The 25440-nt window shown below is 44.5% G+C and overlaps 1 protein-coding gene across 5 annotated transcripts in view; it reads left to right on the top strand.

Annotated features, from left to right (window-relative positions):
* Window positions 1-25440, top strand: part of CABIN1 (calcineurin binding protein 1) — a 242372-nt gene that overhangs the window by 199095 nt on the left and 17837 nt on the right. For all 5 annotated transcript variants that reach the window (XM_088477855.1, XM_088477854.1, XM_088477857.1 and 2 more), the window contains 4 exons: window positions 6183-6346; window positions 8888-8984; window positions 9552-10160; window positions 17937-18011. In XM_088477855.1, the coding sequence (XP_088333981.1) occupies window positions 6183-6346; window positions 8888-8984; window positions 9552-10160; window positions 17937-18011 (945 nt within the window). The remainder of the gene's footprint in view (window positions 1-6182; window positions 6347-8887; window positions 8985-9551; window positions 10161-17936; window positions 18012-25440) is intronic.

Raw genomic sequence — 25440 nt, forward strand, 5'->3', positions numbered from 1 at the left:
GTTGATAAGGTTAATAAGTATTGTACAAGTAATATTGTCCTTTACAGGAGGGTAGTGGTCTCAGCAATCCTCCCCTGCATGCCGGTACAGGTAAAACTACATGTACCAGCATGCGGAGCATTATACACTGAAACACTCACCAGCACTCATAGTACATACTTACCTTGTCCATAGCGCCGGTTTGTCCCCTTGTCTAGTCAAATCCACCTTCGGTACCTGTAAATAAAAATCCATACTCGCCCACCCCTTGGTTCAGGTCCTCTTCTTTCCATGTAGGCATCCTTGGTCTTGGTAAGAGAAATAAAACGCCAATGCGGACCAACCGGACACAGTATCATCCTCTGTGGACGGTATTTCCTGAATGCAGGTCCAGCCACCGCATTTCCCATAGAAATGCATTGGCTGAATGCTGATTGTCTGAAAGAGGTGAGCCTCCTCCTCTCAGTCAGTGAGCGGTTTCCCCATTGACTTCAATTGGTTAGTAGTATTGTAAAAGTAATATTGTTTTTTACAGGTGGGTCGTGGTCTCAGCAATCCTCCCCTGCATGTTGGTACATGTAAAACTACATGTACCAGCATGCGGAGCATTATACACTCACTGAGTCACTCATACTCGCCAGCACTCACAGTACATACTTACCTTGTCCCTAGCGTCGGTTTGTCCCACGATTTGCTCCACTGGTTTATCACTGAAAAAAGGCAAATCACACCAACACGATCGTATTAAATTTCCCTCTATGTATTTTATTTCTTTATGGATTAGTTTGCTTTGTTATTTATTTTATGTTTCTGTAGTGGAAGGGGGTTCTTTTTAAGATTTTCCTTCAGAGCTAGTTTTTCTAGAAGAGGTATTCATTGTATGAATACATCAGGGTGAGGACCCCATGAGGTCTTAATCTGGCTCTGTGGCAAAGACAAGGGCATGGGTCATGAAGCCGGCACCCACAGGACGGCTGTTTGCCATTACTGGAGCGCTGGCAGAGGTGGGTGCTGCCTGCGAGTAGGATGGGGTCAGGAGTGATGCATCATAACCGCCACTTGGTAAGGCAAATGTTACCCCGGGTTCTGAATGTCAACCAGAAAATGCTATGCATAGATAGAGGCAGCATAAATATCAGGGGTGCTCAAGCAGCACACATAGCACTGGCTAATCTTTCCCTTGGGTATACTTTTAATTACAAAAAGTACTTTTTTCTCTTTTTAAATAAATGCATCTTTTTGAGTCTTTTTCTTGTTAAATAATTGCACTTTATTGAGTATTCTGCAGTGGTCGATTTATGGCCAGAAGAGCAAATGGTTATTGTAAGATCGTGCAGGCTTTGTTCTAGAAAGACTACCAGGCATCGTGCTGTCATGTGAGGGAGGAAGTAATAGTAGGTGTGGAGAGGCGCCCAGGTAACAGTAAATAAGCTGCAGTATGGTCCAGCAGTGAGGTAATAATAGTTAGTTGTCGGTATCAGTATTGGTCATGCACAAGTGCATTATGGGCTACTCACTATTACCTGCTGAGCAGCATTTGGAATGATTACACTGCATCTCGTCATCACGGTGTTGTAGTGATTGCTTTTACCTACACAAATGTTTACATTTTCTAGCGGGATGTGGGTGTTATGGCCATGAGCAGACAGCTTAGCCTAAATCATATTATATTGGTACGTAGTTTACAAATCCTATTCACTGCATGTTTTATGCATAGTCACTGAGTTAATGCATTTGGCAAGCTGTGCTCAGACATAAAGTAGATGGAGACCACTAGTTATATTTGTACATACACGCTGTATGTGTGCAGCATGCCAAGGGTGCATATGTATAGCTAGATGTCAGTGCATATGCAGAGATTTGTTTGTATACACAGGATGTATGTACACAGCTTGCTAGGTGCATTAGCTCGGTCACTGTGGCTGTGTGCGTGGGTGTACATGTGGGAGGATACACTGACTGTGAGGGATTGGTTGCTCCAGGCAATGGGCGGCGCTAAGGAAGCTCACATACACACAGATCCACACACACTAACAAGCTGGACTAGTGCAGGGTCAGGAGGGAAGAGGGGAGTGCGTGGGTGTGAAGCGGAAGGCTGTGCAAGATACAGACAGCCTGTCACTGCTCAGCCCCTGGTGCTGCTTCTTAGGCTGTGCCAGGCCTGAGCTGCACACATCTCCCCTCCCTGCACACTCACACACCCTGCCAGCTGCACCCCACTCTGGAGTAGCTTGAAGTCATTGTGAGGGATGTGCAACTGGAGGGGCCTTTCTTTACTGTGATGGTGAGTTGTTTGGGTTTTTTTTCACCCCCTTCTGTAAATGCAGATGTTAAGGCTGCTCGATTGTCACTGTTTATGCACGATCACCACTGAGAATGACACACAGCGTAGGTGTATTCAGAAGTGTTCTAGCCTTTGTATGTGGTTACCTGTTTTGTAAAACTATGTACAGTAGTAGTGCTTCCAGGGGCTATTCCTCAATGTGTGTATTCTATATGGATACGTGGTTGGCTGACACACTGCCATGATGTGTGGTCTTCCTCAAAGTTCCCAACTGGTTCAGGAACAGAACTGACACATTAGAGAGAGAGAACAAAATAACATCTCTTTTCATCCATGTGTAATATCTGAATGCATAGATGTGTTTCTCACTGTTGCATTCCAGGCAGTGTCCATGTGTTGCTGTGTATATCTGGATCTGTGTGTAGGAGTGGAGACCTCTTCTTATTTGGCTGAATGACTTTTCCTACTGATCTATAAATAGGTCTAGTTAGACTTTGCAAAGTTCTGTAATGACAGGCTCAGCCTTCATCCTTTATAACGGCAGGAAGTGAGGATGGGGGTGGAATCTACGGGGGCAGGCAAGGTGTACATTTCCTTTTCTCATACACATCTCTAATATTTCTTTGTCTTGTCCTTCTTTGCATCAGTGCTTGCTCGACTTCTTTCTCCATCTCCTGAGTGATGCTCTAGTCTTCTTGCTGTAACTCTGTTTATCTCTCCCACTTCCCCTCCCTTACTGCCTTAGCAGGGCTGGCTGTGTTCCTGTGTTTGCTGTTTGGTTTTCTCTGCGGGTGCACACACAGGAAAAGAATGAATTATTCAGCAGCATTGGACTCTCTTTGCTCCCTAAAGTCTGGAACTGATGCCTTTCAAGTCTGAGAGAAGGCAAAAGGCAAAACCTATTCCAAAACCTGGTCTTCTCACCCCACCCCCACCACACAAGCTTGTACTCTGCTCCTCTTCAATTATATTCGCACTGTAACATTCTGCAGGTAGCAGAACACCATGCTTGTGCCAGAAAGCTGCTGTTTCTGCCCAGCTTTATCACAGTGTAGCAATATGGTGATGATATAGTTAGTCTGAGAGCTTTAGGCTGCAAGTACTTGGTTATGTAAAGCACAATTATCGCTGGATATGTGGGCTTTGCATGAAGAAGAGGTTATAAACCTGGGAAGAGTAATAATGGGATTAGAATATTGAGAAGCAGTGGTTTTGCCAGACATGTCAATATTTGTTCATGAGTAATGGACTTCTATTCAATATATGCAACATATGCTTACTGATGTCAGAACAAGCCAACCTGGTTAAGTAAGCTATCAATAGATTGGGGTATCATATATTCCACTTGTCTTCCTCAAGGCAAGGCCTGTCCAAACTGTGGCTCTCCAGCTATTCTGAAACTACAAGTCCCAGCATACCCTCTTATTGATCAGCTGGTAAACCATGCTGGAACTTGTAGTTTCACAATAGCTGGAGAGCCACAGGATGGCCAGGTCTGCTCTAGGCTATATATAGGTGTGTTAGATTACCCAAATGACATTTACAAAAAACAAAGAACACCTCACCCTGAGGCAGCTCAGTGCAAATTCACCTATTAGTAGCCTTTACCTGTAAAGCCGGTGTACGAGGAATGTGTCCGTTCCTGCTCCTTCATGGTGTCTGCTATTTACACAGTTCAGTATTACCAGCCCTATGTCATGTTGAAGCCATGTGACACACGTCAAAGTTCCCCAAGGCACATTACACCTGTTCCATCTGGCCATGACCCTGCAGGTATCCGTACTTCCTTATGCATACACCAGTAGACACTTGTGGTGCTTCAAAGCAATTTGCTGTAGCATTGAATATGGATTTATTTTCTACAACATAATCCTCCCTGCCATATTTTAGTATATCGTATACAAATGATATAAAGTGATGTCACTTTATATCACGTCACTATTACTTATAGTAGTATCTGAGGACTCCAGGTTCTATCAGGGAAACCAGGTGTACAGCTGGAATGGCAGACTATGCAGCAGGGTCAGGTCATTGCATTGATAATGCAGATCTTTTATTACATTAGAATTTTGGAGGCACCATAGACAATCCATCATGCATGCTATTAGTTTGCAATTTCAATTATGTCACAATTTCTTCTTCTAGAAGGCACATTGTGTTAAAGTTCTCCTGCAGACCTTGTCGTTTTACGCCTCCTGATTCCTGTTTTGCTGTTTAGACATAGCACCCTTACATCTGGTACGGCATAAATATAGAGTGAGAATTAGAAGTAAACGCTAGTCTGTTATCCTCCATTGTCTCCCTCTCCCTTCTCCCACACCTCTTCCTCCCACACCAACTCGATCAAGATGTTTGGGTGGCTTACTAATTAGGCACAATCTAACTAACCCACAAACGAGGAGGAGAGCCAGCCAGATCATGCGTAATACTTGGGGCCCAGTGTATAGAGACAGTGGAGAGTTTCAGCATAGAGAGATCAAATCAGCTGAAAATACCTGTGGACTTGAAGCTTTTTCCAATGTTACACCAAAGAAAGGTAATTATATTCATCTAAAGGGACACTTTATTATAATGTTTCAGTCACTCACTTTGGGACTTAAAAATAGATGGCTGCTTTGCTTGGTTATTTTCTGAGTGGGATGAACAATCCATGAAACTGCTGATTCTTTATGAATATATTGTGTACCTGCCTATTGTAATGTGCAGTGCACCCAGAATGGCTGCCTCACCTGGTACTTTTTTATTTAGGATGGGCTTTCTGTGGAATTGTTGCTACCCGTATTTTGTATTTCATACTTTTATTTCCTCAAAGTGTAATATTTCCATGCATTGCTTATCCTACCCATTGTAACCTATGTAGTGTGCCCAAGATGGCTGCCTTGCTTGGTACAGTCATGGGTGGGATGAACACTGTGTAACTGATTACTCTGTAGATATATTTGTGTTTCATATTTTTGTATTCACCCACTGTAACTATCTGTGATATCTGATATGGTGTATTTCCTACAAATGTAAAACACTTTTAGCCCTTGTGGAGAAAGGTGCTATATAAATAAACATTATTACAATAGTAATTATGAACAGAAAGGACAGAGGAGGTTGTGTCTGGCAGTGTAAACAGCCTTTGTTTCTTTTTATATTTTCTCTTGGGGTTTGGCAGATGAGTGTCTCATGGGAGTTTGTAAGTCCTGATTGGGAGAATTGAGACCTGTGGAACCCCTGGGGTGCACCATTGGGTGTACATAGCTTGCCATAAGTGACCTATTACCTACACTACAGCAACATTTGGTCATGTGAGAGAAACAATAGATTATTCACTGGGTTTAGACTAAGTTTTCATGTTCAGTAAGTCATATATTTTTCCAGGTATTATGAGTAGTATTTGTATAATCGCTGGTGTGTGTGTGTATGTATATATAATCCCCTAGATTGTAAACTCCTAGGAGCAGGGTCCTCCTCCCCACTGTCTCTCAGCCTTCTTCTCTAGCACTTCTATGACAGCCTTCACCTTCAGAGCTGTACTGTGTATGGAGAATTGTGTTGCTAATTGTTACTTGTGTTCTGTTTGTATTTTGGTTACTGTATTGTAATGTAATGTGCACCCTTTACTGTATGTACGGCGCTGCGGACCACTTGTGGCGCCCTATAAATAAAATGTAGTAATAATAATAATATATATATTAGCGTGTGTGTATATTTGTATGTTTATACATATGTGAGTGTGTGTGTATATATGTTTGTATGTTTATAAATGTGTGTCTATTTGTATGTTTATACGTGTGTGTGTGTGTGTATATATGTATATATATATATATATATATATATATATATATATATATAATTAGCATTTATTACATGCACCCTGACGAAAATGTCAATAACTTTGAAAGTTGACAAATTTCTCTGCTCCGGCTTTCAGGGAATCTGGCGGATACCTGTGGATGAGATAGATCGCCCTGGCAGTTTTGCTTCTCATATGAACCGTTCCATTGTGCTCCTTCTGAACGTTCTGGCTCAGCTCAAAGACTCCAACACGCTGCTGAAAATCTCGTGTATGCTTCAGAGGACCCCTGATCAGGGGAAGTAAGTGTTAGGCTCACTTTACTGTATATGCGCATACCCTTCCCTTACATTTAGTTTTGTATGGTCAACATTTTTAAATGACACGCATAACCTATATAGGCTCCATTGTAATTCACTCAGATGCATCATTGTGTCCTTCATATGCGGATTAAATTAGCTGCTCCGGCAATGTTAAAAATACCACTTGTAAAGAGATAGAGGAGAGATGTATCAACACTTCGCGAGTTGCAGTTGCCCATGGCAGCCAAGATAAAAGGAAAAAGGTGTTCCTCTATGTGGCACTCACAGATTGGTAATAAGAATATTGCCTTAAATAGTATCTCATTGTGACTCAAAATACAAACTAAAATATAACTTTTAATAATTCCTTTAAAATATGTCAGTGAAATTTAAATGAAAAAAGTGATTACAGTGTAAATAGTTAAAATATTGCGTCCATCAGTTTGGTTCTCATCTCATAAATCTCTTATTTTACTAATATAAATCACAGTGCTGAAAATATATACTTGTTTCACAGTAGATCTATGTATAGATTATCTCATATCATAGGTTAATGGTTGTTAGACAGATTCTATCATTTCATTGTATGGACCATGAGAATGTTTATATATCCAATTCAATAAGGAAGGGGAATATTACTCCTATTTATACCATATATTATAGGGATAAAGCGACCTTGTATGTCATTTACACCACTCCTGATTTATTGCATGGGAACACAAGACAGTGGTAATTTGGAAATGTATTCCACAATAAATAGAGATCCTTTCTTATGCAATAAATCTAAATGTATCTGCTATGGCAGCCAATCAGCTTCTTACTGTCATTTTATATACTGCTAGATAAATCACAGCTAGAAACTGGTTGCTCTGAGCAACTTCTCCACTTTCTCTCGAATGTTTGATACATCTCCCCTATAATGTTCTACACTCCTCACTGATGTTCCGGGGAAAAGTTTTATTTAGAAATGATTGCAATATAAACCATTTTCAATGGCCAACAATATAGATGTATACATTAAATAGAGCACAGTACCAGCACATATGTAGTCTGAGTAAGCCCAAAAATAATGAAGCCCTTGCCAGAACTGGGACACAACTGTATGCTTTTTGTTAATATAAAAGTTACTTTCCTTCTGAGAGACTGGCTGGTTGAGGTAAGTTTAGCAATAGATCCCAGATCAAGTCTGTAGTAGCTTCATGATAACCCAGTGTTTTTTTCACATTGGTTTTTATGACTAAGGGCCTGATTCACTACTGATCGCACTATAGCGTATGCACGCAGTTCAACTGCGATAGTATGCTAATTCATAGCGATAGCCTTTGCAAACTCAGCACTACATAAGGACGTCCACTTCACCTACACACACATCCGTGATGGTTAGCAAGACTGCGAAAACTTCGGTACCATCGGACCCATACGCAAAGTTAAGGCAGGTCAGACCTCACTCAGGAATTGCTAACTTCAGCACACACTATGAGGCCCCAGGCTGCGTATTGGTATCACAGTGGATAATTTGCATGCCCATGCAACAGCATTGAAACAGACTGGTACGCCTGTGTTCGTCCGCCACCCCCCCGTCACCACCCACAAACGGCACTTCCTGTCAGTCACTCTGCTATGGGTCTGTGTAGTTACTGCAGTTTCGATCGCAGTGGCCGGATCGTGCACGCACACTGCAGTGCATGCGCAGTACTCAACAATCGGCCGATTGCGTGCGTATTAGCAACTGCTTTCCTTGCAGGATCAGGCCCTAAATATGCAACTGACCCTGTCCTCCCTATCTCAGCTTTGCTCTACTGTGTCATACATGCCCCTACCTTCCTTGTGAGTCTTGCTCTTCTATTAAGTCCCATTCACTCCATTGTTCCTTTCCATTTTATGGTCAGTTACACACTTTCTGATCCTCTCACTGTACGTGGTCTCCTGGGTAAGTTGTCACATGTGTCACCTAGGTCATATTTCGGACGTTGCTGGTGCTGGCATAGTGGTTAGCATTACTGCCTCATACAGTAGCACCAGAGTATCAATCCCAAACAAGGTCTTATCTGTGTGGAATTTGTATGTTGTGTCTTTGCGTGGGTTTCCTATTCTCTGTAAAGTGCTGCACAATATGTGTGAGTTACATAAATTACTGTTAATAAGAAATGCAGTATAACCTTCAGTGTAGTGGTTTTGGCACCTCCACTGATGTCAGTATGGCAGATAATGAAACTCATTTCATGATATAGTGTTCAGATTGTGTTTTTGTTTTTTATTTAGTGGAATTCTGCATAAATATGGATAATATGGTCTGCAATCATCCGTAATGGAACTCTATACTGGACATAGGAAGCCATAGTGTGCCATGCATGTTCCCTATCAACAAACAAATCACATGGCACAAATAATGGGATTTCTTTGTTTAATATGGGCGTAGTCTTACTATCTCATCATGGCTTTATTTGAGATATGAAGTGGCACTATTTACATGCATACTGTCCTGTATTGCCTCCAGGAAGCACACGATGGATAACAACCAACCTTTTCCCTTGTTTGCAGGAAGTATTTGCGGGATGTGGATCGTCAGGTTCTGGCACAGAGAGCTTTCATTCTCACCGTAAAAGTGTTGGAGGACACACTGAGTGACCTGTCTGGGGTAAGGAAGGAGACGGCCATCTGTTCCATAGCATCTTCCTGTATTTATTGTAGTGTGTTTTCTGTTTCCGTATCTGGGATCATGATCCACACATGCTCTGAGGTGTAGCTGGTATGAAGTGTGGTGATTGTTTATTATTATTAGTGAAGATATGTATTCATTCCGGCAAAATGTATTAATTAAATTGTGACCATTTCCTAAAATGTAACTACACACCTAATATGGTGCTTTATATTTAATAAACTAAATGGCATCGCTTTTACTGGAAAATTGTATTAAGTACATAAATGAGCACACAAGAAAAACAATTAATAGTAATATAAAACAATACAGGACAAGGACATGGTTTATAAACCTAGATGCATAACACAAGCAGCAGGACATGAGCAACCAGGTGTTAGGTGCCGTTGTGGGGAGTTAGGAGTAAATGATACTATAAGTAGGGGGAGGAGAAGCACGTGAGGTGTGTAAGGCGCTGCGGAACCTTTGTGGCGCCATATAAATCAAGGATGATAATAATTAATAATAATAATAAGGCATTGCTAATCATTCGGTGTCTCCCATCAGGATCCCAAGAGTTTGGACCCCAGCTCGTTCTTTACGGCTTCCATGACAACAGACGTGTCGGGCCGGCCCACACCAGAGGACCGGAAAGATGCACCACCCAGAAAGAACTTGGGTCTGAGTGAAGGGGCAGCTCCAGGTACTGAGAATGGGAGCAAAGAGACAGCCCAAGTGTCTGCCTCCCAGGCCATGGAAACTGGAGAAGCCAGGACTGTGAAAGAGGCAGTTAAGCTTCAGTCATCTGAACCCATGGACTATGATGGGCATTCCTGCAATCCTGATAAACACGTGGACCAGTGCCGGAGGGATACTGCTAGAATTCTCAAAGACAAGGGACTTGAGGGTCCAGAGTTATCATTAGAAGAACTGAGCATTAGTTCTAAGCATCAGCTGACTGCAGGGAACAAAGAGCCAGTGCAGCACACACCTCAGCAAATGGAGGACACTCCACACAGACTCAGCCGCAAGCGCAAGCTATTAGATGATACGGAGAGCAGTAAGAGTCTGCTTCTTGAGGCATATCGTGTTTGGCAACAGGGTCAAAAAGTCACAACATATGATATGGCCAAGATTGAAAAAATTATGTGTAAAACATACATGCTGATAAAACAGGTGAGGACTATTCCTGCTTACAGTTCTAAAGAAACTCTTGCCCAGGTATTAGGTGGGCCTGTCTACTGTTTGTGCTTATTGAAAATGATAATTCGTAGTTAGTCATTTCTGGACATAAAATTTGGCATACTGTGCAGTTGTCTATTATATACAGAAAGAAACCAATATTTATCCTGCAGTTGCATTGCCATTATCAGCCATATGGTACAGAACACACTACGTTAATTTTATATGGTATAGAAGGTTGATTTGTGTACATCAACGTGTCTACTGAGAATATAGAATTGGTAATCTCTTGCACTACACTGGATGTACCATACTGAGAATGTAGAATAGGTAAGCCCTTGCACTACACTGGATGTACCATACTGAGAATGTAGAATAGGTAAGCCCTTGCACTACACTGGATGTACCATACTGATAATGTAGAATAGTTATAAGCCCTTGCACTACACTGGATGTACCATACTGAGAATGTAGAATAGGTATAAGCCCTTACACTATACTGGATGTACCATACTGATAATGTAGAATAGGTAAGCCCTTGCACTACACTGGATGTACCATACTGATAATGTAGAATAGTTAAGCCCTTGCACTACACTGGATGTACCATACTGATAATGTAGAATAGGTAAGCCCTTACACTATACTGGATGTACCATACCGAGAATGTAGAATAGGTATAAGCCCTTACACTATACTGGATGTACCATACTGAGAATGTAGAATAGGTAAGCCCTTGCACTACACTGGATGTACCATACTGAGAATGTAGAGTAGGTAAGCCCTTGCACTACACTGGATGTACCATGCAGAGAATGTAGAATGGGTATAAGCCCTTGCACTACACTGGATGTACCATACCGAGAATGTAGAATAGGTAAACCCTTGCACTACACTGGATGTACCATACTGAGAATGCAGCTTAGGTAAGCCCTTACACTACACTGGATGTACCATACTGAGAATGTAGAATAGGTAAGCCCTTACACTACACTGGATGTACCATACTGAAAATGTAGAATAGGTATAAGCCCTTGCACTACACTGGATGTACCATACTGAGAATGTAGAATAGGTTATCTCTTGCACTACACTGGATGTACCATACTGAGAATGTAGAATAGGTAAGCCCTTGCACTACACCGGATGTTCCATACTGGGAATGTAGAATAGGTAATCTCTTAGAGTACATTAGGAGTTCCATACAGACACTGGTTCAAAGCAAAGTGTTTTCCTTGTTATTCGAGTGCTTTTACAGTCAGATGCATAATTATTGGGACATTGACAGAATTTTCATATGTTGGCCTCTATTCACCACCACAATGGCTTTGAAATGAAACAAACAAGATGTGCTTTAACTGCAGACTTTCAGATTTAATTTGAGGGTAATTACATCCAAATCAGGTGAACGGTGTAGGAATTACAACGGTTTCTATATGTGCCTCCCACTTTTTAAGGGGCCAAAAGTAATGGGACTATCAACTCAAAAGCTATTTCATGGACAGGTGTGGGCTATTCCCTCGTTATTTCATTATCAATTAAGCAGGTAAAAGGTCTGGAGTTGATTCTAGGTGTAACATTTGCATTTGGAATCAGTTGCTGTCGACTCTCAATATGAGATCCAAAGAGCTGCCACTATCTGTGAAGCAAGCCATCATTAGGCTGAAAAATCAAAACAAACCCATCAGAGAGATAGCAAAAACATTAGGTGTGGCCAAATCAACTGTTTGGAACATTCTTAAAAAGAAAGAACGCACCGGAGAGCTCAGCAACACCAGAAGACCCGGAAGACCACGGAAAACAACTGTGGTGGATGACAGAAGAATTATTTCCCTGGTGAAGAAAAACCCCTTCACAACAGTTGGCCAAATCAAGAACACTCTCCAGGAGGTAGGTGTATATGTGTCAATGTCAACAATCAAGAGAAGACTTCACAAGAGTGAATATAGAGGGTTCACCACAAGATGTAAACCATTGGTGAGCCACAAAAACAGGAAGACCAGAATAGAGTTTGCCAAACAACATCTAAAAAAGCCATTACAGTTCTGGAACAACATCCTATGGACAGATGAGACAAAGATCAACTTGTACCAGAGTGATGGCAAGAGAAGAGTATGGAGAAGGAAAGGAACTGCTCATGATCCAAAACATACCACCTCATCAGTGAAGCATGGTGGTGGTAGTGTCATGGCGTGGGAATGTATGGCTGCCAATGGAACTGGTTCCCTTGTATTTATTGATGATGTGACTGCTGACAAAAATGGCAGAATGAATTCTGAAGTGTTTCAGGCAATATTATATGCTCATATTCAGTCAAATGCTTCAGAACTCATTGGACGGCGCTTCACAGTGCAGATGGACAATGACCTGAAGCATACTGCAAAAGCAACCAAAGAGTTTTTAAGGCTAAAAAGTGGAATGTTATGCAATGGCCAAGTCAATCCCCTGACCTGAATCCGATTTGAGCATGCATTTCACTTGATGAAGACAAAACTGAAGGGAAAATGCCCCAAGAACAAGCAGGAACTGAAGACATTTGCAGTAGAGGCCTGGCAGAGCATCACCAGGGATGAAACCCAGCGTCTGGTGATGTCTATGCGTTCCAGACTTCAGGCTGTAATTGCCTGCAAAGGATTTGCAACAAAGTACTAAAAAGTGAAAGTTCTATTTAGAATTGTTTAGTTTGTCCCATTACTTTGGCCCCTTAAAATATGGGAGGCACATATAGAAACCGTTGTAATTCCTACACCGTTCACCTGATTTGGATGTAATTACCCTCAAATTAAATCTGAAAGTCTGCAGTTAAAGCACATCTTGTTTGTTTCATTTCAAAGCCATTGTGGTGGTGAATAGAGGCCAAAATCTGAAAATTCTGTCAATGTCCCAATACTTGTGCACCTGACTGTATATATAAGAGGATAGCATCCCCATAGAGCCCTATTTCTGCTTTTCTTACTTTCTATTAATAAAAGAATTTGGTGCAATTCATGGGTTATTTTTAATGGGACCTGAATATCCCATATGTGCTGATTATCTAATAGCTTACACTCCTCAGTGACATACAGAACTTCCCCACTGGTCTTTTCCGACATCAGTCATCGCACGAAAATGCTGTACAACCTGACGATAACGTCGGGCTCAGCATGGCAGTGGATGATTGATGCGCCTACACTGAATGACTGAACGTTCAGTGTAAGCACAGCACAGACTGACAAATGACTGCATGATTACAATGTCGTAATCGTGCAGTCGTTTTGATGTCTGCAATTGGATGTGTGCCTTTTAGAATGCTTTATTGTCAAGTAGGGAAGTCAATCCCTGGATTGGGATTGGCCGGATCTCGGGATTTAGTGTAAATAACGCCCGGATTTTAATCCCGGGATTGGTGCACAGCGCATCTTCTCTCTAGCCCGGGCGCTGCGCTGAGTACTAGTTCCGTCTCCTCAGATGCTGCCTATGGGCCTCCTACGGCTATGTGGCTGCGCGTGATGTCATAGGGGTCATGCTGCACAGTGACACGCCGGCCCGCCCCTTATAAAACCATGCGCGCCCACCCTCTTTGGAGGAGTCTGCAGTGGACCGCCAGCGGCAATGTTAAGCAAGCCCTGACTTACTACTGCTTGGACCTGGTCCCTGTCTGACTCTGCGCCTTAAGCAAACGTCGTCACCAGAGCTTGTGCGGCCTGAGAGGAGGAGGAGAAGTGAATGCGTGATCTAGTGTTACACACACTGTCTGTCACAGCCTGGTTTTTGTTAGTGTGGACCAGTGGTAATTAGAAAAAGTACAGAATAATAATATCTTCATTGATCAACTCGATCCCGGCATTGAGATTTTTTTCAATCCTGAATCCCAGGATTAAAACAAATGAGGCATGGTTGGCTTCCCTATTGTCATTACCAAGATAAATCATTCCTACTAGCCACAGTGTATCTATTGTATATTATAGCTCTGCTATATGGACCTGGGCTGTAAGTCCCAAGGTTCTAATTTAAAGATTATCTTTACTATTGGCGGAAAGTATTTTGTTTCTCTTATTGGGTTACTGGGGCAAATCAAAATCAGAATGCTAGTTAAAGATACATTTCTGTATTTTACCGATTTGTCAGTGGACTGTGGTCTCCTTGTGTGTAATAGTAAGTGGAGCCTCTTACGTGGTTATATCTCATGAGTGTATGACCATAAGCAGGACTTTGTATACATATATATCCGTAGTTGTGGCCTACCTCTATGTTATACCTCTTTCACACTGAAAATTAAAATCCCAGGTAATTCACTTTCACCCAGTAATTTGCTAAACAACCTGGGATGTTTCCCTGTGTGAAAGGGTCATCCTGGGACTAAATTCCCGGGTCTCCAACCCTGGTTTTTTGCAGGGTCGTAGATCTGGGTATTAAGTCCTGGGTTGACCCTTTCAGACAGGGGGAAAAAAAACAACTTTTTTTTTTTATTTTATTTTTTAAGCAAATTACCAGGTAAAAGTGAATTACCCGGGATTTTCATTTTCCTGTGTGAAAGGGGATATCGGACAGAAAATGGCAAATCTGGCATGCAAATCCCGGGTAAAACTTGGGATTTTTGCCATTTTCTGTCTGAAAGTGGTATAACTATAAGTAGAACCTTGTACATGTATTTGTTTCAGATGGAATGGGTATGTAATTCCGGCTGTTGGGATGCCTCCTGTGGCAACACCGACAGTGGCATCCCGATGGTTGGTATTCTGACAGGGGACGGCTAAGTATGCATACCCTTCTCCTCTTAACCCTCCCTTCTTGTAGCCTAACCCTCCCCCCTTAGTGCCCAAACCTAACCACCCCACCCCCTTCCAAAAAAAAACTTAACGTTAACCCTGCTAACTGACCTAAACCTAACCCTCCGTCTCGCGGCTAACCTTCGTTCGGGCACACATCCTCCTGGATTAAGATAGGCGGACGGTATTTCAACGCCTATCTTAAAGGGGCCTATCCATTAGCAGATAAAATGAACGATATATCGCATCTATCATCTCTCCAACATGTTGGTCAATTATCGCATATAGCTGTACGATATTGGCAATATTGTGCAGTTTATATGTGGTAAACAATGAATGACAAAAGATATTAGCAGCAGCTACAGAGGGCTGCAGAGAAAAAAATCCACTCCCTGAATGATGTCATGCGATATCATTCATCGTTCGTCGTTTGCCCAAATCTGTCATGTACATGACAGATATTGTTTAGCACAGCCACCGGAATTTTCAAGGGATATCTTTTGTCTTTCATCGCTCAGAAATACATCTGCTAATGGAGAGGCCCCTTAACTCCCTTGTCGGGATTCCAGCTTCGGTATAGAGATCTCTTAACTACATCCCGTCTCAGATGGCCTTCCTGTATGTGACTAGAAGAAGCACCTTGTACATATGTGGCAAACGTTTGTTGAATACCTTTGCGTGACTAATTAGTACATTGCACATGTGTATGTGCCTGAAATTAGTGGTCTTACTGAGCATAACCGTAAATAGTACCTTTTATAGGAGCATATGCGTCAGTAGTGTGTGTGTGTATTGTGATACTTGGGGTAATTAGCTTGGTAGACTAGTGTAAGTGGTGCAGTGATTAAGTGCAGAATCAGACTCCACACATTGCATTCCAGTAAAACAAATGAACGTGGTGCTTTACTTCCAGCATAATCAGGAACAAACAGAAAATAATAAACGCCTAGCCCTTTCTTAGGGCACTAGCTCACTTCTTGAACCCTCTCTACAGTAGCAGCTACTCTGCATGAAAGTCTCTCACAGTCTCTGAGATTGGTGGTCCTTCCTGCCACATGCATCACTGGACACTGGCCTGGTATAGCTTCCTTAGCTTGTTGGCTGCAGCCTCTCACAGTCTGGCCTGCTTCCTTGCAGGTACCATAGCTCAGACCCAGAGTTTGATAGCCTTCCCTGTATCTCACAGGTCTAGGCTCAGACCTCCTGGCCCTCACTGGCTTGCTAGCACCGTAAGCTCTGTCTGACTGGTCTGCCTCAGTCCTCCCTGGACTGAGTTCACCCGGCAGCCATTAAGCATCTTCCCACAGTGCCTTTCTAGTCTGTGTGGGCGGATCTCCCCTGCCCCCCCACACAGAATCTGCTGCTCACCAGTGCCACCTCTGGTGATACTTCCACAATAAATAAATATATATATATATATATATATATATATATATATATAATACATACACACACAGTTATTTCTCAGTAGTTGGAGTCCTGCCAGTGTGTGAGTAGTACCTTGTATATGTGTCAGTAATGTGTTGCCTGTCTGTGTATGACTATAAGTAGCACCTTGTATATGTGTCAGTAATGTGTGGCCTGTCTGTGTATGACTATAGGTAGCACCTTGCACCATGTGTCAGTAATGTGTGGCCTGTCTGTGTATAAGTAGCACCTTGCACCATACCTGCCGACATTCTGGCTGCTCCTTCCGGGAGGGAGCAGCCAGATCGGCAGGACGGGGTGGGCGTGGCAGAGACAAGGGGGAGTAGCTGGTCGGGTGACGTCACTTGTGGGCGTGGCGGGGGCGGAGTCACGCGAATGCGTCAGTTTGGCCCCGTCCCCGCTACACAATGCCGATAAAATAGGCATTGTGCAGCGCCAAAATGACGCGAATCGCGTCACCGCCCCCCCCCCCCCGCTGCGGGGGTTACAAGGGTTATAGCAGGGGGGATAGGAGGGGTGAGTGGCAGCCGGGAGAATTGCCTGCCTTCCCGGGAGGTCGGGAGCGGCACCCGATTTTCGGGAGGCTCCCGACCAAATCGGGAGGGTAGGCAAGTATGCCTTGCACTATGTGTCAGTAATGTGTGGCCTGTCTGTGTATGACTATAAGTAGCACCTTGCACTATGTGTCAGTAATGTGTGGCCTGTCTGTGTATGACTATAAGTAGCACCTTGTATATGTGTCAGTAATGTGTGGCCTGTCTGTGTATGACTATAAGTAGCACCTTGTATATGTGTCAGTAATGTGTGGCTTGTCTGTGTATGACTATAAGTAGCACCTTGCACTGTGTCAGTAATGTGTGGCCTGTCTGTGTATGACTATAAGTAGCACCTTGCACTATGTGTCAGTAATGTGTGGCCTGTCTGTGTATGACTATAAGTAGCACCTTGCACTATGTGTCAGTAATGTGTGGCCTGTCTGTGTATGACTATAAGTAGCACCTTGTATATGTGTCAGTAATGTGTGGCCTGTCTGTGTATGACTATAAGTAGCACCTTGTATATGTGTCAGTAATGTGTGGCTTGTCTGTGTATGACTATAAGTAGCACCTTGCACTGTGTCAGTAATGTGTGGCCTGTCTGTGTATGACTATAAGTAGCACCTTGTATATGTGTCAGTAATGTGTGGCCTGTCTGTGTATGACTATAAGTAGCACCTTGTATATGTGTCAGTAATGTGTGGCTTGTCTGTGTATGACTATAAGTAGCACCTTGCACTGTGTCAGTAATGTGTGGCCTGTCTGTGTATGACTATAAGTAGCACCTTGCACTATGTGTCAGTAATGTGTGGCCTATCTGTGTGTGACTGTACGTAGCACCTTTGTATATGTGTCAGTAGTTTGTAGCCTACTTGTATATGACAGTAAAGGTTACTGTACAGGCTGTGATCTGCAGATTAATTATATTGTTTACATATCTGACCACAAAATGCAGCCTGTTTTAGCCCAAAACGACACCAATTCTTATGACATAGCAGCATCCATTTAGGCGCAGTACAGTTACTCACCTGAACCTATAACATTTCTTTGTCTCTTAGGTGGATGAAGGTGCCGCTCTAGAGCAAGCTATTAAATTCTGCCAACTTCAGATGGGAGCTTCAGCTCAGAAACAGGTGAGTAACTCAAATTGAAATTTGAATGAATGAAGGTCGGATTGAATGTCTCACACCTATGCACTTTAATTAGAGTATATATCAGTGTGAAGTTCCTTGCTGAATGTAATAAAAATATTCCATAATGTGTATTGTCAATGATCATCAAACACATCAGTAGAATGGTCGTTGTATCAAACAATGTAAAAGATTAAATTAGCCAGTTCTATTTATTTACGAAGCATGTGATCTAAACTAAAAACTGGCCCATACACCTTTAAAATAATTAAATAATGTATTTATTCTGATGCTAGAATACTTATTTCATCATTGAAGTTCCAAACTCTTTCAGAATGTCAGTATAGAATAGCACTGTCTCAGAATTGGGAGCCCACATGAGGCAAGAAACCAGGCTAAAATGTGCGTCTGTGCTAACCTGCGGCTATAATGATTCAAGTACTAGGGAATAAGGCACAGAAAAAACTAACATCATGTGGAATTTTCTTATTGACAGTTTAAGCATATTCCTGACATGTCAGTGCAAGACTATCCCTTATGCATTCCATGTTTTTTAGGTTATATTCAGCTTATTTATTTTATTCACTGTTTATGTGCTACAGTGAGTTAGTGTTTCCTGTCACATATTTCTAGATGTAAATGCATACTTGCCAACTCTCCCCTCATTATTAGGGAGACTCTCTGAAATAGTAGTAATCTCCCTGTCTGCCTGAAGAGTCTAGCAATCTCCCTGATTGCACCTTACCCCCATTTTAAAGCTGTTATTTATACTTCAGGGTCCATAGGGTATCCACAGGATACCTTGGGGTATAGGCGATGGCGGCAGACATCGGGCACCTCAGAGTCAAATTTTCAGCCTCCCAGGATGCACTGCGGTCCCTCTCCTATACCCCGCCCTCGATCCAAGGCATTTCAGTTTCGTAGGTGCCCGGCTCGGACTCTGGAATCCCAAGACTATGGCCGGATACAAGGGGGCTTCAGGTAAGTGGCGGGTTCCTGCGGAGGGGACACGCCAATGACGCAGTCCATTTGTTCCCAGGAGGGGAATGGCCTACGGTGGGGCCAGGCACTGAGGGCCTGATTCAGAGCCGGACCCTCTGACCAGAGCGCTCTCTCTGATTCAGGGCCCTCCTACCTAAAATTGGAGCGGCCTCCTGGCCGCTCGCATAGTGTGGGTGACCATCGGGCTTGCAACAAGACCCTGCGGTAGGGTCTCGCTGCCGCAAACCCAGGAGTGCTTTTGGCTCTATCAGAGCCAAAAGCACTCCCACTGACATCACTAGTGATGTCAGTGGGGCCGGCCACAGATGGTAGGCGTTCCCATGGGAACGCCTCCGTCTGGGCAGCCACGCTCCCGGCACGCCCACCAAAGGGGACGTGCTGTCACTCACCATCGACAGCACGCCCCCTTTGGTGCGAGACCCATAGCGACAGCTTGGCTGTTGCTATGCGGGTCTCGCGCATGCGCCCGACGTAGCTCCCTCCGTCGTGCGCATGCGCACTAGGGCACCATCGACCCGCTTGCGAGCGCTCAACGCTCGCGAGCAGGTCTGAATCAGGCCCTGAGTCCTGCGGACCACCGGACCACCAGGGACATCGGGCTGGAAGTGCGGAAACACTCCAGCGTCCGTGGGGTTAAGTGCAGGCCAGGGGTGTGCACCTTCCCTATCTCACAGGCAGCGCCTCCCCTCAGCTAAAGCGCGCCTTTCCACTGCTGTCTGGCAATGCTAAGCTGATCTCCTCCCTGGGCTACACTGCCTCTGAGGTCTCCGGCGGCCATTTTATGGCTGTGACGCAGTGCTCTCTAGCAGCGTGTACCCGGTCGCCCTGCTTGCCTCTCCCCCTTTCGGGGTCAGTGTATGCAGCACTATTGCCTACCAGACACTGAGTCTGCGTAGTTGATTATAGTGCTATAGTGCAGGCTATTCTGACTGTGTGACTTATGCTAGCGCTGTCTGTCTGTGTCAGTGGGTATGTCAGAGACAGTTTGTGAGAACAACTGAGTGTGGTCATGTTATATCACACATTTATAAAGCTATGTATTTGTGAGAATGGTCACATATGGTTGTGTGTTGCACTCTGCCATAGTTGGCAGTAGGTTCCTGCAGCTTACTGAGTGTGTGTGTGTGTGTGTGTGTGTGTGTGTGTGTATGTATATATATATATATATATATATATGTGGTCGCATTATACCCAGTGCCATGCTGTGCTATTACCATGCGGTTATGTCTGCAGGTATGACGTCCACCCTGCTGTTCCACTCTAGCAGTTATGGGTGGCAGGTAAGTGAGGAGACATTTATACAGCTGTCTTTCCCTCCCTGGGGGTTCATGCAGCATTTCACAGAGGCTCCATGGGAGCTCCGTTAATCCTGTGTTATTTTTTGGGTGGGGTCTCTCTCTCTACTTTTGTACAGAGACTGACTGCTACATCCATTCCATGCTGCAGGGATATCCCTTAAGCCAACGTGGGGCGCGCTTTTATTTAGGTCTACATATTGCGCCCTTCCCCTACTCGATACTCTTCGATTCGGCAATGAGTTTTCACGTGTATGCCACACTTGAGAGGCAATTTGTGCGATATTTTAAAATTCGCCAAAGCATAACTTTTACACATGCACGAAACCTTTTCGCCAATGCGAGGTTTCGCTGGCGCAAAACCTTTATATGTAAGGGTATTCTGTGGAATTCCCTTTGTTAGTGATGTATCACAGGAATGTTAGCTGTAGGCTATCCATTTCCTGTAGTTTATTACACGCCTGGTGAGTACAGAAACCTTGCCTATGTTCTCTCAAATGCTACGTATCGTAAAGTGGTACGTTGTTGGAATATACTCCCTTACTAGGGGAGGGCTTCCAGACCAGCTGGGTAGCCAGAGTAATGGAACAATGGGCAGATGCCTTGGAGTCTCTGACCACGGACTCTTCAGCTGAGCTATTGGAGTTAGTGGGCAATCTCAGAGACTAAGCCATTCTAAGGCAGCCTTAGATATAGGTCTCCTCACTCCTAGGATTTCCTCGGCAGGTTGAGCTCATGGAGAGCTGATGAAGTCTCCAAGAAAGGGTTGAAATGCTTACCTCCTTTAATAGTGAGGTCCCCTTTGGCCCTGGTCTGGATAAAATTGTGGGCAGGATGGCAACAGCTAAGTTCGCTTGTCTACCTTCGACCACAGTTCCTTCAGGGTCTGGGACTTCGTCCTTTCATCCCTATCGGGCCCAGAGTAAGTCCAAAGCACTGTCCTTTCTAAATCCGTCAGGAGCCAGAATGTCTACCAATCCAAGGAAACAGGCTTGGAGTACAAGACGCCCACGCTTTCAAATCTGATGATAAGCCCTCAGCCTGACTGGATCGGCCTACCCTTCGGAGACCCCGGAGTGAGAGACCGACTTATTCAGTTCACCCAGTGCTGGTATTAAACTACCACTGACACTTGGGTAAGAGAAGTGGTCTCTCACAGGTACGCCCTCTTCTTCCACAGAAGGCCTATAAAACTGTTTTCAACACAGGCCTTCACTCTGATCATGACAAGGCCCTGGGAAAAAAGTAAAGAAAGAAAGTAGTGCACTCTGTGCTCCTAGCAGGGGTTATAGTGCCTGTTCCGTGCCCTCTGAGAGGAACGGGGTATTACTACGAATTTCTTTTCTGGTTCAGACACCCAATGAGTTTTACCGGCCTATTCTCCCCCTCAAGGCCCTCCACAAGTCTTTGAGGGTTCCTCGGTTTAGAATGGAGACCCTACTTTCCATCATATTGACTATGGAACCTGGGGTTTTTGTGGTGCCATTGGACATTCGAGATGCCTACCTGCAAATACCAATTGATCCAGCTCCCCAGCGTTTCCTCAGGTTCGCTGGGGCCAAACAATGGCCCTCATTCAGAGCCGTTCGCTATTTGCGTTCGTTTGTTCGTTCAAAAACAAGGGGTGGCTATGCAAATGATCCTTTCGCACATTGCAGTCTGTTCACACCTCTAAGTCTGAACGAGCGAGCAAAACATACGCACCATACGTCATGTCCGCTATTTATTAGATTAATCGAGTACATCGAACAGGATATGAACTGCTCGCTATTCTTGTGGTTGGTTTTTTCAACCGCTATTTTCCGAGCAGTTCTGAGTTTAAAAAAACCAAGTGACGTGCTCATTGACGCTGCTATATTAATTATGCACACCCATAAAACGCCCGTTTTGACCTTTAAGCACGCCTGCGTTCTGATCTCCACTCCCCGTTTTCAAGCACATTCCCCTGTTACCACCCACATACGCCTCATTCTGTCACTCAAAATAGCAGGCACTCGCTATATTGCGTACAAATGATTTTCGGCCGCACTGACTGGTTCGCGCATGCGTACTAAAAACCGTACGCATGCGCAGATGTGCGAACATCGCTCGGAACGAGCGTACTGCCGATAGCGAGTGGCTCTGAATGAGGGCCAATGTTTCCAGTTTTAGACCCTGCCCTTTTGCCTTTCCACAGCCCTCTAGGTGTTTCTCAAGGTCATGGCAGTTATGGCAGTACACCTGCGGATGCAGGGGGTCCCCTTGTTACCCTATCTGGGCGACCTTCTGTTGTTAGCAGGGTCTCCGGAGGTGCTTCAGCGCCATCTGCAACTGACACTCAGCGATGAGGTTACTGGGCTCCATGGTGTCAATGTTCGACATGGTGGAATATGCCCAGTTTTACTCCAGACCTCTGCAGAAGTTGATCCTCTCCAGATGAAATGGGTTGCCCCATCGGATAAAGACACAGACCATGGTGCTTTCTGAGGAGGTGCATCTGTCTCTGGCTTGGTGGCTACAGACAGCTCACCTGAGCAGGGGACGCCCCTTTTGGGTGGCGAACTGGGTCCTTCTGACAACGGACGCCAGTCTCCGAGGCTGGGGAGCAGTGATGGGTCCACACTTGTTCCAGGGCAGGTGGACGCCAGCAGAATCTGTGCTTCCAATAAACATCTTGGAACTTCGGGCAGTATTCAAGGCTCTCCCCACTGTACCTGCACGGAAAACCCATACAGGTACAGTGGGGAATGCCACCACGGTGGTTTACATAAACCGCCAAGGAGGAACCCGAAGTCAGGTGGCACTGACACGTGTCCCGCATTCTGGCTTGGGGACAGGACAATCTCCTTGCCATCTTGGCAGTGTTCATACCAGAAGTCCTCAACTGGGAAGCAGACTTTCTCAGCTGTCAAGATGTGCATCCAGGGGAATGGTCTCTTCACCAGGTGGTGTTTCAAGTACTGGTGAACAGGTGGGGCCCTCCGGAGATAGACCTCATGGCCTCCCGACACAACAACAAGCTGCCTGTGTACGGGTCAAGAACAAGAGATGAGTAGGCTCTTCTGGTAGATGCTCCATTCTCCCTTCTTCCTCGAGTAATTCGAAAATTCAGGCAAGAAGGAGGCACGCTCCTGTTGATAGCTCCAGCGTGGCCCAGACGTCACTGGTACTCAGATCTCACTGGTACTCAGATCTTCAGAGTCTCTCCATAGACACTCCGATGCTGTTGCTTCAGCATCTGGACCTGTTGTCTCAAGGTCCTTGCCATTACCCAGACCTGAGTTGTCTGTCTTTGACGGCATGGCTGTTGAGACAGCCCTCTTATGGTCCAGGGGTTTTTCCAGCTCTGTAGTTAACACCATGTACAGAGCTCAGAAGCCTGCTTCTGCAGGAATTTACCACAGAGTGAGGCATACTTTCTTTGAATGGTGTCATCCTAGAGGCTATGATCCTCAGGTGTTTAGGATATCCAGGGTTTTGGCTTTCCTACAGGCGGGCTTAGATCACTGTCTTCGGCTTGCTTCCCTGACGGTGCGAGTTTCTGCCCTGTCAGTGTGGTTTCAGCGTAGGATTGCTACTCTTCCTGATGTCCGCACTTTTGTGCAAGGTGTACTTCGCATTCAGCCTTCCTTTGTTCCACCAGTGGCTCCTTGGGACTTGGCTGTGGTCCTGAGGGCTCTCCACTGAACCACTGGGCTCACTGGGCTCAGTGGATTTAAAATGGCTTACATCGAAGATTGTTTCTGGCTTTTGCTTCAGCCAGAAGGGTTTCAGATTTGGGAGCTCTCTCATGTCGCCCTCCCTTTCTGATTTTTCATAGGGACTAGCCCTGGTTTCCTACCTAAGGTGATATCTAGTTTCCACATTGATGAGGAAATTATAGTACCGGCCTTTAATTCCCCAGACCTCTCGGCTGGTGAGGCCTCCTTGGATGTGGTACGTGCTCTAAGGATTTATTTGACCGTACCAATTCATTTCGGAAGTCGGACTCCTTGTTTGTCCCCCCTATTTCCGTAAGAAGGGTTGGCCTGCCTCTAAGCAGACTTTGGCAGGAAGGATTCGCATGGCGATTTCTGAGGCTTACATTCAGGAGGACCTTCCTGTACCATTCTCTGTTAAAGCTCACTCTACTCGGTCTATGGGGTCCTTCATGGGCAGCTCGCCGTGGTGCCTCTGCTGTCCAGCTTTGCAAGGCAGCCACGTGGTCTTCTGTCCATACCTTTGCGAGGTATTATGCATTTGATGCCTTCGCCTTCCAGGATGCTTCCTTCGCGCGTCGGATTCTCCTTTCAGCACAGGAGTGTCCCCACCCTTAAAGGATACTGCTTTTGGACATCTCCAAGGTATCCTGTGGATACCCTATGGACCCTGAAGTAGACAATATGAGATATGGTAAGAACTTACCCTTGTTATCTCTATTTCTACGAAGTCCATAGGGTTCCACAGGACTCCCACCCTGTCGCACCTGTGCTGCAGATGGGCTTTGTTCTGGTAACCGGTTTTCGGTCTCCTTTTGGTGAGAATGTGACTATTGTGTGTTGCAGACTTTTCTTCTCTCTCTTTCTTCTCCTCCGGCCTATGGCTTGTTACGTAACTGAGATGCCTTGGCTCGGGGGCGGGGTATAGGAGAGGGACCCCAATGCATTCTGGGAGGCTGAAAATTTAACTCTGAGGTGCCCAATGTCTGCCACCATCGCCTATACCCCAAGGTATCCTGTGGAACCCTATGGACTTCGTAGAAATAGAGATAACAAGGGTAAGTTCTTACCCTATCTCATATTATTTTAAAAAACAAACAGATGTATATATTCAAATGGGATAATTAGTATAATTTCCCTGCATTGGTAATAAGGCACAATGATCCCTATGGCTACATACATTTTCTGAAAAGTATTAGTGTGCTTTCATCAACAAATAGATCTTACTAACTGCTTTTGAGCTCAGTTACATTTGGATGTCAGTATTATGACACGCCTCTCAGATGTAGCAGTACACGCCCACTTTACTGCCCCGCGCATAGGTGCTGCTTTCACAATCTCCCTGAAAAGCTTTTTCAAAAGTAGGCAAGTATGAGTAAATGCAGAGTGAAGGTGTTACTATTTCTAGATGCATATGCCATCAGTTATTCTTCTTTTATATCACTGTCAAGTTGGTAC

Source organism: Taudactylus pleione, unplaced genomic scaffold (assembly GCF_031769625.1).
Source record: "Taudactylus pleione unplaced genomic scaffold, aTauple2 ptg000205l, whole genome shotgun sequence".
NCBI classification, from domain to species: Eukaryota; Metazoa; Chordata; class Amphibia; order Anura; family Myobatrachidae; genus Taudactylus; species Taudactylus pleione.